The 17,758-nt window shown below is 37.9% G+C and overlaps 1 protein-coding gene across 1 annotated transcript in view; it reads right to left on the bottom strand.

Moving 5' to 3' along the window:
* Positions 1-16,620: 16,620 nt before the first annotated feature.
* Positions 16,621-17,758, bottom strand: part of hk2 (hexokinase 2) — a 57,354-nt gene continuing 56,216 nt past the window's right edge. The window contains exon 18 of the mRNA XM_059548707.1: positions 16,621-17,338. Coding sequence (XP_059404690.1) covers positions 17,194-17,338 — 145 coding nt within the window. The 3' untranslated portion in view covers positions 16,621-17,193. The remainder of the gene's footprint in view (positions 17,339-17,758) is intronic.

The following is a 17,758-nucleotide window of genomic DNA, read 5'->3' on the forward strand; positions in this document are numbered from 1 at the left end:
TTTCAGTCTCGCTGAATTGCTCTTTAACACCCTCGTCGATTTGTCTGCATATGCTATTGTAGCTTAAATTGAGCCCTGGTCGCCGATCTGTCCACCTTGGATCTTGAACTTGCGACGAAGCAATGAGAGGTCTCGAAGGGGAATTATTCGGTCGTGTCTTCCATGTGGCTGCTGTTCTGGTGTGGGAGTGTTGTCATATTGTTGCGTAGGTTGTAATAGCGGAGGTGTGGCTGTGAGTGAGGATGTGGGGCTGTTTATGTATTGCATGACTTTATTGCTAAGCTCAGCGTAACTAGAAAGCACTCTCTGTAACTCTGTGTCAGCGTTCTGTGTGCTTTTGACTTCAGTAGATGTGAGTGGGGGGTTGTTCATGCTACTTGCTGCTGTGTGAGTAATATTCGAACCATTGGCTGTCACGTTAACGGTTGTCAAGTTATCAGTATCTGTCGCTAGTTGACCTACTGTCCTGTTCTCACTCAGTACTGGAATTGACATTATCTCATTCACATTCTCCCCAACACCTAATTTAGGTTGAGCATAACGAATCTGAATGACATTATTCACAGTATCATTAAGCTCTAACAGCACTGCCATACCTGAATCCTCAGATTCCACCAACATGTCACTGTTCATAAAAGTTAGAATGTACTCAAAGCAACTCTCTTCTTCGCCAACCTGAAGTTTGGATGAGTCCTTCCCTGGCACTGGACCAACTCTCTGGGCTAGTTGGAAAAGTTCATCGGCCGTCAGCATGAGTAGACTTTTCTTGATGCTCCACATCAAGCCTTTTCTCTCACCATCCGCCATGACTGCTTTTCTCTCTTCCCCACCGTCGGTTGCTCACCTCGGTCACGCTTTCACTCGCCTCTGCTGGTCTGGTTCCACGTGTGCAGAACAATCGTCACCTCACCGGTACTCGTTCTGGTGAAAGCAGGATCCATGCATCACCCAATCTTCCTCTCACTTCAAGCCTGAAGAGACGTCAGCTACTGGAACATGTCAACTGCTGATTCTGGTCGTGCTTGTAGCCTGCGCATCTACTGTCATTCCCCGTACGGGCCACCAAAAATCTGTAACGGGTACCGTGGCGACGGCACCCGAAAGGGACAGATTATTCTCCTGTAACACACAGGAGAGAAACGAGGAGACAAGTGTCACGTTCAAGCTCTCTGGAGTAATTTTATTCACAATATGTGCATTAAACAAATCTGTTTCTTAGAGTCACATTATGCTTCACATATCACATTTTCAATGTCTTCTTAACATTATAATGACTTTCAGTGTTTATGTCAATTCACAATCTGCAATAAAATAAACTTCTCAATTTCACATTCATGTTCACTGACTCTGTATTTTTATATTTCACACTATTCATCAAAAAAGAAATACAAAAACCATAGTAATATACCTCAATTACTTCTCTTAAATGATTAATACATTTCTATTCACAATATTTTACCAGTATCACATTAATACGATGCTGCAAATCACTCTCAGAATTATTAATATACTTCAAATATACTTTAAACCTTATTTAACACATTAACTATTATCACATTGACATTCAACACACATATATAGTACATTAAACCATACTTATTAACCTTTAAAGCTTATAGAATACCTTCATGTGCATTTGTATAGGGAAAAATATATTTTTAACTGACGCGATCACCAACGTTACATGTGCGTTTTCAGTAGGCCGCTAATCGGTCGAGCTTTTCTGTCTCGCTTAAATCAAACTCAAAAGCACCCTCTGACGAACATCACTTCTCTAAAACAATTCACTTATATTATAACCACATTCCAGCATGGTTAAATTCAACTTTAGTGTTTTTATACATTTACCCACTTGTAACACACAGGAGAGAAACGAGGAGACAAGTGTCACGTTCAAGCTCTCTGGAGTAATGAAAAACTCACGACTCGCACAGCTTAACACCCATCGCTCGACTCTGCCCCTAACGGTCAGGAGTAGTATTGCACATTTCTCTTTTTTTGTTTTTACAAGGAATCACATTAAAATAAAACCCTTCCGAATGTTTCTTTTTCCAAAATAACACAATAACATATTCAAAAACGAAACCAATAATTTTGAATATACCTTAAGTACAATTACAATACTAATGTGATCGTCACACAAGGAAAGGACTCCATGAAGACAAACAGGAAAAGACTGGTTAATATAGGGAGGATAATGACTAACAAGTGAAGACACCTGAGTGCAATTAACAGGAGTGCAATTACTGTGATGAAGGGACAAGGCTTTGTGGGAATTGTAGTGCCTACGGTGAGGTGCCTATGGGGAAGTGAGACCACTAGTGGAGACTAAGGGAAACACAGACCAGACAGCGTGACATTACCCCCTCCTCCACGGAGCAGCTACCAGATGCTCCACCCGAACCCAAGAAGAGACCAAGGATCACAGAGACCAGGAGGGAGGTGGAGCGGAGGAGGACTAGGGGGAGGGATGGAGGGCCAGGTAAAATAGGGGGAAACAGAGACAAGAAGTGCAAAACAAAAACAAGGAGCCCAGGAGGGAGGTGGACCTGCGGAGGATCAGGGGGAGGAAAGGAGGGCCAGGTCCATAGATGGAAACCGAGAGAAGAGGAGCAAAAACAAAAAACAAAACAACAACAAAACACAAGTCCAGGAAGGACATAACGTTCAGTCCCCAGGGCCGAACCGACAGGGCAGGAATCCAGAGAGGAGCAAGGTGGAATTGGAGCCCTGCGGTCAAGACAGAAGCCCACAAGGGCGGCGCAGAAGACCACCACATCCGTGCGGGCAAGACAGAAGCCCACCAGGGCGGCGCAGAAGACCACCGCATCCATGCGGTCGAGACAGAAGCCCACCAGGGCGGCGCAGAAGACCACCACAGTGGGATTGATGGCACAGGAGAGCAAGTCTGGTAAGGCAAGTCTGAAACAGAGAACATGAACAAGTTAAGGGTGGCCTCCGTGGCCACGACAGGATCAGTCGAGTGCTCAGAGAGTTCGGCTGAGACGTGACAAGGCTCTGGAAGTTCCGCAGAGACGAGGAGAGACTCTGGTAGTTCAGCCGAGACGAGGAGAGGCTCTAGTAGTTCAGCAGAGACGTGGAGAGGCTCTGGTAGTTCAGCAGAGGCGTGGAGAGGCTCTGGTAGTTCAGCAAAGACGTGGAGAGGCTCTGGTAGTTCAGCAGAGGCATGGAAAGGCTCTGGTAGTTCAGCAAAGACGTGGAGAGGCTCTGGTAGTTCAGCAGAGACGTGGAGAGGCTCTGGTAGTTCCACAGAGATGTGGAGAGACTCTGGTAATACCATGGTGTTTAGACTGGATTCCAGAAGATCAATGCTGACTTGACTCTGCTCATGAAGATCATTGGTGACTTGCATTTGTTCATGAAAATCAATGGTGACTTGCATTTGTTCATGAAAATCAATGGTGACTTGCCTTTGCCCATGAAGAACACCGGTGACTGGACTTTGCCCATGAAGATCATTGGTGACTTACCTTTGTCCATGAATATCACCGGTGACTTGACTTGACTCCGGAGTGTCAACAGTAACTTGCCCTGACTCCGGAGTGTCAACGGTGACTTGCCCTGACTCCGGAGTGTCAACGGTGACTAGCCCTGACTCCGGAGTGTCAACGGTGACTAGCCCTGACTCCGGAAGGTCAACGAACAGTGACTAGCCCTGGCTCTGGGAGGTCAACGGGTGACTAGCCCTGACTCTGGAAGGTCAACGGTGACTAGCCTTGACTCTGGAAGGTCAACGGTGACTATCTTGGGCAGTGGCGCTGGGCTTGCGGCCATCTTGTGCTGTGGCGCTGGGCTGGCAGCCATCTTGGGCAGTGGTGCTGGGCTGGCAGCCATCTTGTGCTGTGGCGCTGGGCTGGCGGCCATCTTGCGTCGTGGCGCTGGGCTGGCGGTCCTCCTGTCTGTAGACCCCGGTGTTGAACATATCCTTTAGGGCCGCATCATTATATTCCAAACCATCCGCTAGGGTCCAGAACATTTGTGCTATAGCACCCTCCTCAATCCCCTTTTGGCGGAGAGTGGTCAATTTGACATATCTTGCCCTTCATTCCATCATCCTGACTGGGGAACGGGTATGAAGTCCCACACCGCTGGATCTTTAGATGATGGAGTCCTTCTGTGACGATCCGGGACCCAGTGAAACGCAGGAGATAGATCCAATCGCAGTATGGGTTTTATTGGGTAATCCAAAGAGAAATCAAACAAGCAGGGGTCAAACCATAAATCCATCCGACAAAAAAACCAACAGGAAAGGAACAGGAACGGCAATGGGAACAGGAACAGGAATTCGGAAGACGAGGAACTCGGAAGACGAGGAAACTGGGTAAGTGAAGGAAAGGACTCCATGAAGACAAACAGGAAAAGACTTGTTAATATAGGGAGGATAATGACTAACAAGTGAAGACACCTGAGTGCAATTAACAGGAGTGCAATTACTGTGATGAAGGGACAAGGCTTTGTGGGAATTGTAGTGCCTACGGTGAGGTGCCTATGGGGAAGTGAGACCACTAGTGGAGACTAAGGGAAACAGAGACCAGACAGCATGACAAATTTAAAACAGCAAAATAAATCAAATCAAAACCCTAATCAACAGCTTACCCATGAATTTTTGAGAGGAAGGCTTTCAACAGTTTCTTAAAAGTACTTAGTGTAGAAGCACTTCGAACATAACCTCGGAGCAGCACAAGAGAAGGCTCTCTGTCACACAGTTTTTAATCTACAGTGGGGCTGATAAAGAAGAAGAGAATCAGCAGAGCAGAGGAAGAGAAGGCATGTAAGGGGTAACTAATTCACATAAGAAGGAGCCAATTCATACACAGCAGCTTTATAAGTTAAAACAAGCATTTTAAACTCAATACGTGATTGAACTGGAAGCCAGTGCAAGTTACAGAGGACATCACTGATGGTCACGGGTGACTACAGTGACCATCTGATTTAGATACAGATATCCGGATGGCTAATATGTACCTAATGGTACTAATGCACAATTTGGGGTAAACAAGGTACAAAAGTGTATCTTTTAAAATGTACCACCCCAGTGACAGCTGTTGTGCCTTTTTTTCCGAGAGTGTATGGACACCTGAGGCATTTTTCATAATACAGTATGTGTTCCACAGAAAGAAAGTCAAACATTTTTAGAATGACATGAGGATGAGTAAATAATGACAGAATTTAAATGTATGTGTCTTGAGCAGCAAATAAGCATAATATTAAAATGATTTGTGAAGGATCATGTAACACTGAAGACTAGAGGAATGATGCTGAACCGCTAACAGAAAGTTCTTATAAAAATGCAATAATATTAAACGATATTACGTTTTTTTTTTTTTTTTACTGTTTTTCAAATCAAAATGCAGCCTTGGATATTTCTTTCAAAAATATATTTATATATAAATCATACTTTTTCTAAACTTTTCAAGTCAACCTTAAAAAAAAGAAAAGAAAAGAAAACTCATAACAAATCAACTTTTATTTATACCAACAAAAGAGGCTCCCAAAATATGAGTACTATCTCCTCTCCCTGCAGGTTTAGCAATACATGTTTCTATGAACTCAATCCCAGCTGGCCTTCATTCACTGTTTTGGAGATTCGCTATAGGAACTGTGCTGGTTCACTTAATAAAATATCTTCTCCCCAACCCAACCTTGGATTGCAGAGATGAAAGAAGCTTTGTGCACAATATTTACCTTTCCTTTCCTTTCCAAATTTTTGTCCTGACTACAAACTGAGTCCGCAAGAATACTGTTAGGAGATGAATGCATTTGGTGTGGCTGAGGTCCTTTGAGTTGTTCACTGGTCCTCTGAATCTGAAGCATAACACAAAACAGAAAATACTGGGGGTCACGATTCCTCTGGCATACGCACTTGCAGTTCTTATACAGAGCTATGTGAAAAGGTCTTTGAACCTCAGATGTGAAGGTGAAGAAGCAATTTTGGGTTCTGAAAGTGTGATTTCACATTGTCACTTGTTGCTGAAAAAAAAATTATGCAAACCCATTTATAATCACTCACAATGTGGCTGGTTAGCATATATTTGGAGAGTTAAAAAGGTTCTCATATTAATTCTCCAGTAAGATGTTTGAAGCTTCAATGGGATTTCTCATTTTTTTACAGACAAAGAATATAAATGAGGACATAAATGACCGGTCTCTTGGGTTATAATATGCTCACAATGGCAATACAACTGGCTTCACAAAGAGCATAACGTAATCTCTTATTGTCCTTGAAAGAGGTACAAACTTAAAATGCAATTTATTTGAACTCAAATAAGATTTAATGATGCTTTCGTCAAACAAACTGAGATATTGTAAACCTCCATAACAGAAAAAGCATCCGCTATGACAGCTTAATATACCCTAGAGAACAAATTATGATTACATTTTTAAAACTAGAAAAAGGAATCTCTGTCAGGACGAACTCTGCATGTTGGATTGGCAATGCCTTACTTGAAAGTTTTAAAACCATTGACGTTTAAACATAATATTGACCTAATGTACTTTAGGGTGTTCTGGATGGTTGCTATGGTATTAAGTAGTTGCTGGTGTATTCTGGTCTATTTATTTCTAGGCAGGTGATAGCATGTTCTGAGTGGTTGCTATGGTGTTGCAAGAGAATTGCATTGCTGAAGTGTTCAATAAATAAACTAATAAATAAATTTAATAAATAAACAGCTGTAGAGGGGTTGCTAGGGAATTGAAAAGGAAATGAAATTTGTTGAAATGTACTCACCCTCAGGCCATCCAAAAAGTAGATGAATTTGCTTCTTCATCAGAATGGATTTGGAGACATTTAGCATTACATCGGTTGCTCACCAATGTATCCTCTGCAGTGAATGGGTGCCGTCAGAATGAGAGTCCAAACAGCTGATAAAAAAATTATAATTATCCACAAATAATACATATGGCTCCAGTCCATCTTGTAGATTGAAAATACATTTTTAATTTCTAGGTTAAAATAAGAGTCCATACGCTTGCACCAATGTAAAAGTTGGCTCATCTGATTTAGGAGAGAAATAAAGTACAGTTTACATGCAAAAACAAAGCATTATTATGGATTATGAATTCAGATATTTTGGCCAGAAGCAACAGTTAAAACGCCTTAAAGATGGATTTGTTTCTTACAATAACACAGATTTTCAGTTGAAAAGATGTTAACTGGTGGACTGGCGTCATGTGGATTACTTGTGGGCAATAATAACAGTTAAAGCAAGAATCTATTGGGAAGCTAAAGCATCTTCAAATTAGTCTAATCAAATCAAAATGAACTGTTTATCAGCAAAAAGAGAACACCAGGAATCTTGTTTTCAGACATGGTGTTCATGGAAGACTTAATGCGATTATTATTGGCCACTAGGATGAGGACAAGCGCAGTGCTTAGGACTTGTTTACCCAGCGCCTCCAGCAATGTGAATCATTAGTTAGATGACACAAGAGTTGTCAGCATGCAGTACATTAGATAATGAATAGAGATTGCAGGGGTGATAACATCGGCCCGATGTCTAATTGTGAGGAAAGGTTTGTTGACCATTCTTAACTGTAATTATGCTCAAGCTACAATAAAGTATTCTTACTTTTCACTTTTCGCTATCATTGTAGAATGCAAATATACACACAAATTATTTATACAATAATTATTCTTGTGCTTTGGCACAGCATTAAAATACATTTTTAAAAGGATTAAATAATAGCAGATAGCACTCAGACTGATAAAATATCTTTAGCTTATTTAATCAATTGTCTGTCACCCAAAATAAGACATATGGCACATTCAGAAATGACAAACTATGTTTCACAATCATCTTAGAAAACATATTTTTTTCAGGCCCCAATAAAGAACTATTATTTTTTATAAACATAATGTTTATTTAAAGGGACAGTTCATCCAAAAATGACAATTTGTTGGACATTTATCCTCAGGCTAGCCCAGATGTAAAGGAGTTTCTTGATCTGAGAAATTTTGCACTCCATCACTTGTTCACGAATGGATTCTCTGCAGTGAATTGGTGCAGTCATAATGAAAGTTTAAACAGCTGATAAAAACATCACTGTAATCCACAAGTAATCTATATGAACCCAACCCACCAATCAACATCATGTAAAGCAAAAAGCTGTGTATGAAATAAACAAATCCATCTTTAATTTGATTTTAACTTCAAACAGTTTTTTCTAGTTAAAATGTGAGTTCTCTATCCCTAATATTGCTTTGTCCAGTAAAAGGCATCTTGTCAGAATCAGGAAAGAAATAAACACCGATACAAGTGAAAACCATCCAAAAAAAGTAAAAAAAAGAATTCTGTGGATTTTGATGTGAGAAGACAACAAGAAATTGACTTTTCACTGGGGTAAGCATTATGTTCATTGGTGAGCAAGTGCAAAATTTCTCCAATTATTTTCCAATGAAGAAACAACTTCATCTAGATCTTGGATGGCCTGAGGGTGAGCAAATTCTCAGCAAATTTTCATTTTGGGGTGAACTACTCTTTTAGAAATCAGGCACTTGAGCAAACTTCTTAAAATATGAAACTTAATAAGTATCAAAGCATTCAATTTTGCTGAGTGATACTTCAAATCATGTGCTTCATGAGGACAGGTGTGTTACTGCTTCTCAAAACAATAGGATATATGATTTATAGTTGGCAGGCAATAATGCTGGGAAAAAAACACTAAAATGTAGACTTACATCAGAGGAGCGACATGAGACTTAAACAAGAAAAAAAAAAACATACAAATCAACTTCTGTTTTTGTTTTGACATGATTATAACATTTTGAACCTTGCATCAAGAATGAAGAAACAAGCATTTCACAGCTTTAAGTGAGCTCTAAGCATATGTGACAAGACTGCAATGAACGCAGAGATATTTCTGCTCCTGACAAACTATGCAAAATAGTATGCAGACCCTCTTTCCAAAAGCTGTCATCTGCCATCTTATTTTATGACAACTAATACAGAAAAAGCAGGAGGATTGCGGTCCTTCCATTTAAGAGATCCTCAACTGATGCAAATTATGGCACATTCTGGGAAAAGAAACTCTAAAATAAACACAGCGGACATGTTCAGTATGACTGATTGGCCTATTCTGAAGGCGAGAGGCCTGTTCTTACGCCTCTAAACATTTAAACAAAAGCGCAGCTTTGTTTTCATCACGAGCCTTGTTTGTGCATTCTCAGAGGTTTCTTCTCTTCAACCATCTAGAATTATTATATGGTTTAATTCTATTCAGTCAATTCATGCCAGAACATTTGTTGCTTTAAGATAAAACTCTTACTTCTTGTCTTAATCCTGCACTCCAGGCCCCAGCTTTCCAGCTTTCAGTCCTAATTGAGTATTCAGTGAAATAATCATCATATGTCAGACCTCCACTGGATACTGCCAACGGATTGAAAAGGATAGAAACTCGCTCATTTTCACCTGCGTCCCCTCATTACGCCTCAGTTGCAGGTGTCATTATTCTACCTTACCTCCCGGAGTCTCTGTTTTTAATCTCCCAGCGGATAGCAGCCCCGGCCAGACTTGCACAGGTGTCCTTCCTCCTGTGTGTGACAGAGAGAAACTTAAAAAAACATAATATTAACTGCACACCTGGCATCAACAAGAGTGCATCTCTTGCCAACACCAGGCACCGAATTTCATTGACTTCATTTAAAAAAAAAAAAATCACACATTTTTAAATAAAAATACCGGTTTGTGCAACTTTATTCTCAAGAGGGAGTATGCGACAAGCACCTCTGGTTGCAAGGCTGATAGCTGAGACTGTCACAGTCAGACACTCACACATGGTGATGAAATCGTTGATGCAAATTTCTAACAGATATGATTCGTTAGCATGGACAAACATATTGTTTGTAAATTGTGCTTGCTTGAATTAATGTGTTAAGACAAACAACAATACATAAATCACACATAATGCACAGACTGCAGCCACTGATCTATCCACCTTATTCCTACACCCAATGATGCTTTGCACAAATTGTGGGTTTAACTTCCGTTAAGCTGTAAACAATCAGTGAAAAGCTCGCTCTGAGAACGCAATAATGCTTTTTTTTTTTTTTACTTGGTTAAAAATGAGATGACATTATTCCACTCACCCTTCAACCATCAAGCATTAAAATTTAAATTTTTAAAGTGCAAAAAAATAAACAATGCACTTTCAACAGACCATTATTAACCCAAAAGGTAAGAATAACCTTGATGCTGAGACTTACCTGCGACCTGAGACACAAGTCTGACTCTCTGGGTTGTGCATTATTTTTCTAATAACTGCCTGTTGACAGTTTTCTTGCATAAATAAATAGCTTTTTACTCTTTATAGCTTTAAAAACTAATTTGATTATGGTTAAATGTTCCTAAATAGCCAGCAAAAGGTGCTGAGTCCCTCATATATCTGTGAAATTGAAAGTTTGATTTATTTACAAAAATAATAGCTCACATCTATAAACAAGTCACACGATTCAAATCATTAGCACAAACACTGCTACATAATAGGCCTACTTTGCTTAAATCCATAACCCAAAAAATGAGCAATATTAATTACTATAGCAAAAACCACTAATTAACAAACACATCTGACAATGTTTTAAAGTGATGTCAACTTTAATCTTGACAAAAACATTGTATCTATATCAACAAGACATTCGGCACTGAAATGTCAGTATTTATGTACTAAGGAATATTTATACTTGATCTAAATCATTCACAGTCACAGATGAACTGGAAGAATCAGCAGGGTATTTAAAATGCAAGTAGCTGGAGCACAACAAATAGATATTATAATGGATGCATTGGCTCAGAGCAGTCAAGGAAATCCAAGGTTCTGTCTCAGGAGTTCATCATCAATTCAACATAATATCCACAATGGTTTGGCCAGATTTCAGAAGTCCAGAATCAGCTACAAAGCCTTAAAACACACTAACTGAACACTGACTTTCAGGAACAGCAAATAGTTCAAACGACTCAATTTTATAGATTTGCATGCTTTTTTTATTTGTACTCATTTATTATTATTTATTTATTTGTATATCACACTTTTTTTCCATTTCAGTGATCCTGTGAGCTGGATTGAACTTCATCACGGACCATAATCAGTTCACGGCTTTCTCTCTCACACCGCTGGTCTAAATTATAATGCTATTCATTTATTCACTCAGCTACTTTGTCTGGAAAAAGAAAAGCCTTTATTCTTTATTTATAACACTGAAACCCATAAAACCTTTACTAGATGGTCAGTTCAAGGACAGAGGCCAAACTCTCCTTGCAGTCCTTTAGTTAGCATAAACTGTAACAAAATAAATAAAAGACTCAGCGTACTGTCATTGCACACATTGAGTACAGGGTCACGTTGAAAGTGTCAAAAGCTTCAGCAGATAATGCTGTTCAATAGAGAGGAAATGTGTTTTCGCCAAGGATTCAGTTACCTACCTTACTCTGCCGTGTGGATAAGATTTCTTTTCTTTCTTTTATATTTTTGAAAGTAGTCTCTTATCTTCACAAAGCCTGCATTTACTTGATCAAAATACAGTATAAACAATTTTGTGGAATATAACAATTCAAAATAACTGTTTTCTGTGCTGGCAAAGCGAATTGGTGCTCAAGAAACATGTTTAAAACAAAAATAGTTGCGCTACTTAATATTTTGGTGGAAGCCATGGATTATAAGAATTAGAAGGATTTATTTGAAAGATAAATTGTTTCTAATATTACAAATATCTTTCCTGTCACTGAATAAACTATTAACCCCGCCTAAAAAAAATTAACAATAGAGTATATATATAAGTATCTAGTACCATCATACATTCAAATCACAGTATCCATTTACATTTTCTAGATATATCCTAACAGAAAGACAATTAAAGGGCAGTTCAAGCAAAACTAAACTCATCATTCCAAACCTGAAAGCTTTTCTCTCCTCTGCATGTGGAACACAAAACAAGATTACATGCATTCAAACCTGTTATTCAATTGTTAGTAATGCAAGTAATGAAATCTAATTGGACTGTTACAGAACATTACATCTTAGGTCATTGTAAATGTATAATAGTTCTACTACTGTTTGCTTATACTCTCTGAAAGTCTATTAAATAGAAGAAAAAATAAATCAATGCCCTCCGTCTACCCTACATTTATCAATGACTGTGAAACACCTTAAACAGAGGAACGTGAAACACCTATTAAATAAAATAAAGTGAAACATGTTGAATTAAAGGAAAGAGTTAAACTTGGAAAAAAAATTATATATATATACATATATATATATAAATCAAGTTGCCCTTTGATTGAAAAAGCATACAAAAGTAAGTCGTTGAAACTTGTTGAAACTTGAATATGTTTTTGACATTTTAGAAAATAATTAAATAATCATTTAGTTTTAATATTTCCAGTTCACAGAAGTAATCTGAAAGCTCTATTTTTCAGAAGCACAGGTCAAATTTGAGAGATATCACATGACAAACAGTTACAGTGCTATTAAAAAAATCTATTTAGTACATTACAGTGGACCATGTGATCCTCCGGTCTTCTCTGTTCAGTAGCTTCAGCAGGTTCTGTTGTATTCGTTCTTGTGTCAAATGACTGCTGGATAACTGGTCGCGGGGATTCAGGGAATCACTGGTTACGTCAGAAGTCTCATTTATAGCCTGCACTTTAATGCAAGTTTGACCTTCTGCTATGCAGCCAATCAAAAAATGTAAGTAAATTCTGAGAGGTTGCAGATAATCCTCTATCACTTCCTGTTCCACTTGTACAGCACAGAGTCTGTATCACAGGACAGTTCTACAACATTAGATGAAGCTAGATAGGACTTTTTCTTTTAATCATTTGCCATTTCAAAAACAGGCACCTGACATTTCTTTTAAAGTCATTAAGTTCTTCCTTTAAAACTCAATTTACAGCCTGTTATTTATGCTGACATAAAGCATTTCTTCAAATCTAAAGGAAAACCATCACCTTCTTCTTTTTGCATGGACAGAATACGATTTAAAAGTGTGAAGTTGAAAAGATATGTAATGCAAGAACAGTAATGACATCTTTTTGCAAGGTTTTTTTTTTTTTTCTCTTTCTAAAGTGATTAATTCTTTTCCGGATAAAAGCCTGATCATGTTACCTAGTTCTTCATTTATAACACTTAAAGCCATATCAACCCTTATCAGACAAGGATGTCATTTCAGCCCTTTAGTTATGTTGATCAGTTGTAACATTAAATAAATACTTCCACAGTTTGCTTGTGCTAATCAATGCAAGTGAAATGTGTTTTTCCAAGGATTTACAGTTACAATGCTGTTTGGGGTTGAAAAGATCTTTTTTTATATATATAATTTGATAAACCGATGCAAAATAAAAATTTTCATAGGTGACCTTTAGCTTGACTTTTTCTTTTCTTAACACATGCCTTATTTTACATCAAGCTCTGCCTCCTTAGTAACTAAACTAACTTTAAAATATAAATTTGTGTGTTATTATAGCCTTACGATCATTTCATTTGGAATTTAGATTATCACAATTATAATTTTTTTATGATCGATTTTATTTTAAGATTGAAATGGAAATAAAAAAGCTATAAAAATCAAGTCCTCAAGAAACCCCATTATGAAATACTAAACTGAAAAAGGTTTATTACAAAACAACAACTCTATATGAACATTTAAATGGCCTTTGGGTATCCTGCATAGATGTGGGTTGTTTCCAGAGGTCTTGCTTAAAAAAAAATACTTGTATTTTACCACCATGCATGTTAAAGGTCATCTCTACTGTACTTTTGCCAAAGGCATCACCTTACAGCATGCATACACTGAATATGTGAAAAAGCTCTGCTGCAAAAGGGGCTATTTATTGTATGTGCAGGTACCTCAAAGAATGATTGAAACCTGCAGCAGAGCAGACCTGATCTGACCTGAAAAATTCACGAGTTATTGTCCATGGAGCCCTACTAGAATAAGTAGACCGCTCATAGACACAGAACGTACAGGAATACTGAACAGGAAACCTGCTAGTCATTCATAAATTCACACAACTCAATATAAATGACTGACAATCTTTCATTAAAGCACAAGCATGCAGAAACTGAAATACAGCATGCAAAATTCCTAAAATAAAAAACTAAATGAGAAAAGCTTTATGAATATTTCAATGTCTGGCTATAAATGTGTGTTTGTAAGACGCTACAACCAAAGCCTTTTAAGATGTAAGGATATTGTGCATCACCGAGCACTATATAGAAGCATATGGGTGACTAGTAGTAAGGCTAATTCAACACAGAATTAAATATTTTTAACTTATAACTCAATGTGAGTGTTCCTCTTGTTTTTCAAGAGCAACACTTCCAGTACATTTGGGTATTCTTCACATAGTTGTGTGGAATAGAGTGCATGAATCATATGAACTAACATTATTTGTAATTGTTTCTTACATTTTCTTCCTTGTTATATGGAACTCTCATTTTGTTATACGGACAGTAATTAAATAATGACCCAATTTAAATTTCCAAGTGAACTAACTATGCCTTAAAGGGTTACTTCACCCAGATAGCAAATTTATGTAATTAATAACTTACCCTTATGTTGTTTCAAACCCGTAAGACCTCCGTTTATCTTTGGAACACAGTTTAAGATATTTTAGATTTAGTCCGAGAGCTCTCAGTTCCTCCATTGAAGCTGTGTGTACGGTATACTGTCCATGTCCATGTGACATCTGAGGGTCGGTTAGAATTTTTTGAAGCATCGAAAATACATTTTGGTCCAAAAATAGCAAAAATGACGACTTTATTCAGCATTGTCTTCTCTTCCGTGTCTGTTGTGAGAGAGAGTTCAAAACAAAGCAGCTGGATATCCGGTTCGCGAACGAATCATTCAGTTCACCAAATCGAACTGAATCGTTTTAAACGGTTCGCGTCTCCAATACGCATTAATCCACAAATGACTTAAGCTGTTAACTTTTTTTAATGTGGCTGACACTCCCTCTGAGTTCAAACAAACCAATATCCCGGAGTAATTCATTTACTCAAACAGTACACTGACTGAACTGCTGTGAAGAGAGAACTGAAGATGAACACCGAGCCGAGCCAGATAGCGAACAATAGACTGACTCGTTCACGAGTCATTAATTACATAAATTTGCTATCTGGGTGAACTAACCCTTTAAGGAAGTATTAACATCTGTCTGAAGTCCCAGTGCAACCTACAATAGTTAAAAAGTTAATTCTAGCCATACTGTACAACCACATATTTATATATTACCTTTGAAATGTTTGGGATCAGTAAGATTTTTTTTGAAAGAAATTAATATTTTTATTCAGCAATGATGAATTAAATTGATTAAAACTTAAATGCATAACCAACTACAACCACTAACCAACATAAATGCATATACTGTATTATTCACGTGTACATTTAATGATGCCAGAGCCTGCAGTGTTCATGCAGAAAAAAAAAATTAGCCGGAGGGATATTTCTGAGCTGCCTTTGTGTGCGGAATGAAATTACATACAAAAATAGATGACCTGACATTTTCCTGTACGCTCCATCAATTTCGGCAACTGGGAATGCACTTATATCGGTGATGTCAATCTTTAATGTCTGGAACCATTCTAGTGTGAATAAAACAGGAATGCCGATGTCAAAGGGAAATGTGAAAAGCAATTTGCAGACGTTACACTGTAAAATTAATCCAACCTTCAACAAGCAATTTAATCAAGTATAAATAAGCAAAATCATATACAAATAAAATTACCAATTTGATCTTATGTGATTAATAGACTAAAAGGACACGTTTGCAGAAGAAACCTTATTGAAAGTCTGACAAAATGACACTCACTCAATAATTGCTCAAAGAAAATTGCACCTTATAGCTGTTGGAGAAACCCTGACATTATCCACAACATGATAAACTGCGAAGCCTGATTCTGATCAGCAAAGGGAGCATTCATCAATAATAAATATCTCACCAGGGATGCAAGAAAAGACACAATCTGAAACGTTCATTTTCACAGTGGGAGTCTCAGTCTTGACATCTAACGGTGATAATTTCACCTGGAATTTCCAACCTAAAAAGTGCCAGTGCCATTCATTTTGTGCATTTAAACATGGAGAGCAACATTTACTTGTCTGTGCACAAGATATTCATGTGTTTGTATTGCATGAGTAGATATTATACAGGACTAAATTCTGTAACTTACAGTCCAGCACTTAAAGCCAGTTTTCCTCAAACCATCAAGTTAGCCCTAAAAATGCTTTCGCCTGACAGCTTTCTTCAGACCAGCACAGGACCTGTTCAGAAGACTAATTAAATCAGCTTCAACTTGGTCCAATAGCAGCAGGACTGTGCTTTAGTAACAGGAAAAGCAGCACAGGCACGAATTAAGATTAAGCAAAAGACCTTCCTCGCTTAAGAATCACTGTTCAAGGTATTTAAAGGAATAGTCCACCAAAAAAAAAATTTAAATACAATTTTGAAACCTGATGAAAATGTACTCATCCTCTTGCCATGACATACTGTAGATGAGTTTGTTTCATCTGAAGAGATTTGGAGGAATTTAACATTGTATCACTTGCTCACCAATGGATCCTCTGCAGTGAATGGGTGCTGTCAGGATGAGAGTCCATTAAAGAGCTGATTAAAAAAAAAAAAAATCACAATAATTCACAGGTAATCCATTCTGACGGCACCAATTCACTGCAGAGGATCCATTGGTGAGCAAGTGATGCAATGCTAAATTTCAGCAAGTCTGTTCTGATGACCGAACAAACTCATCTTCAGCTTGGATGGCCATGAGGGTAATTATTATAATTTTTTTTTAGCAAATTACATTTTTTGTGTGAGCTATTCCTTTAAAAAGAAGAGTTCACCCCAAAATAAAAATTCTGTTTACACACCAACTTCACAGCTCAACAGTTGAATAAAATTTCAGACAGTACAGTAATTCAAATCATTAACATTGCAAATATATATAATAGTTAGTTTTTCTTCTGCTTGATTTTTTCCCCCTTTTTTATGAACAATCCCTCACCAGCATATGCCAAATCCATGCAATTAATGACCAAAACCATGAAATGGAACAAAAATAAATAAGATACATTCATTTACAGACAGGAGTGTTTTTTCATTAAGGTGACAGTGTGGCAAAAAAGTAAGCACATCACGTAATTTCTCTCTTATTATCTTTTTCCCTTTATAGTATTTTGTTCAGTCACTTCTTTCCAGCATCTCTTAATCGACAAGCCACAGCCGTGATGAGGGCAGCACCTTTTCCACTGCCATCTTCTGATTGGACGAGAGCAACCTCACAGTTGGGCGCCAGGTCTCTTAAGGTCTCCCGCATAATGGTAGAAAAGCTGACGAGACAAAAGAGAGCCAGCATGGATGAACAACAGGACTTCAGATTAAGGAAATCATAGTATGAGCTAAGTATTTTCCCCAGTTTTATTACATTTCAGCTTTATTTATTTTTTTATTAAAAAAGACGAAGATTTTTGATAGCATTAGTTTCAGGTAAAAATAACAACACAGAACTCTATCTAATAGCCTGACAAGCAGTTTTCTTTTTTATGCTGACTTACTTTCTATTGAAAAAGTTGAGGCAGAAAATATAGCTTGTCACATTTTAATAGCCAATAGTCTTTCATTTGTTCTTTTTTCCACGGACTAAAAGTGTGAATAAAACTGAACCACCCAAATCAGGAAATATGCTTGGCTTCCTTTTGCTTAAGTGAAAATCAAATCTCATCACAAACTCAATTTACTTCAAAGCCTAA

Source organism: Carassius carassius, chromosome 4 (assembly GCF_963082965.1).
Source record: "Carassius carassius chromosome 4, fCarCar2.1, whole genome shotgun sequence".
In the NCBI taxonomy this organism is placed as follows: domain Eukaryota; kingdom Metazoa; phylum Chordata; class Actinopteri; order Cypriniformes; family Cyprinidae; genus Carassius; species Carassius carassius.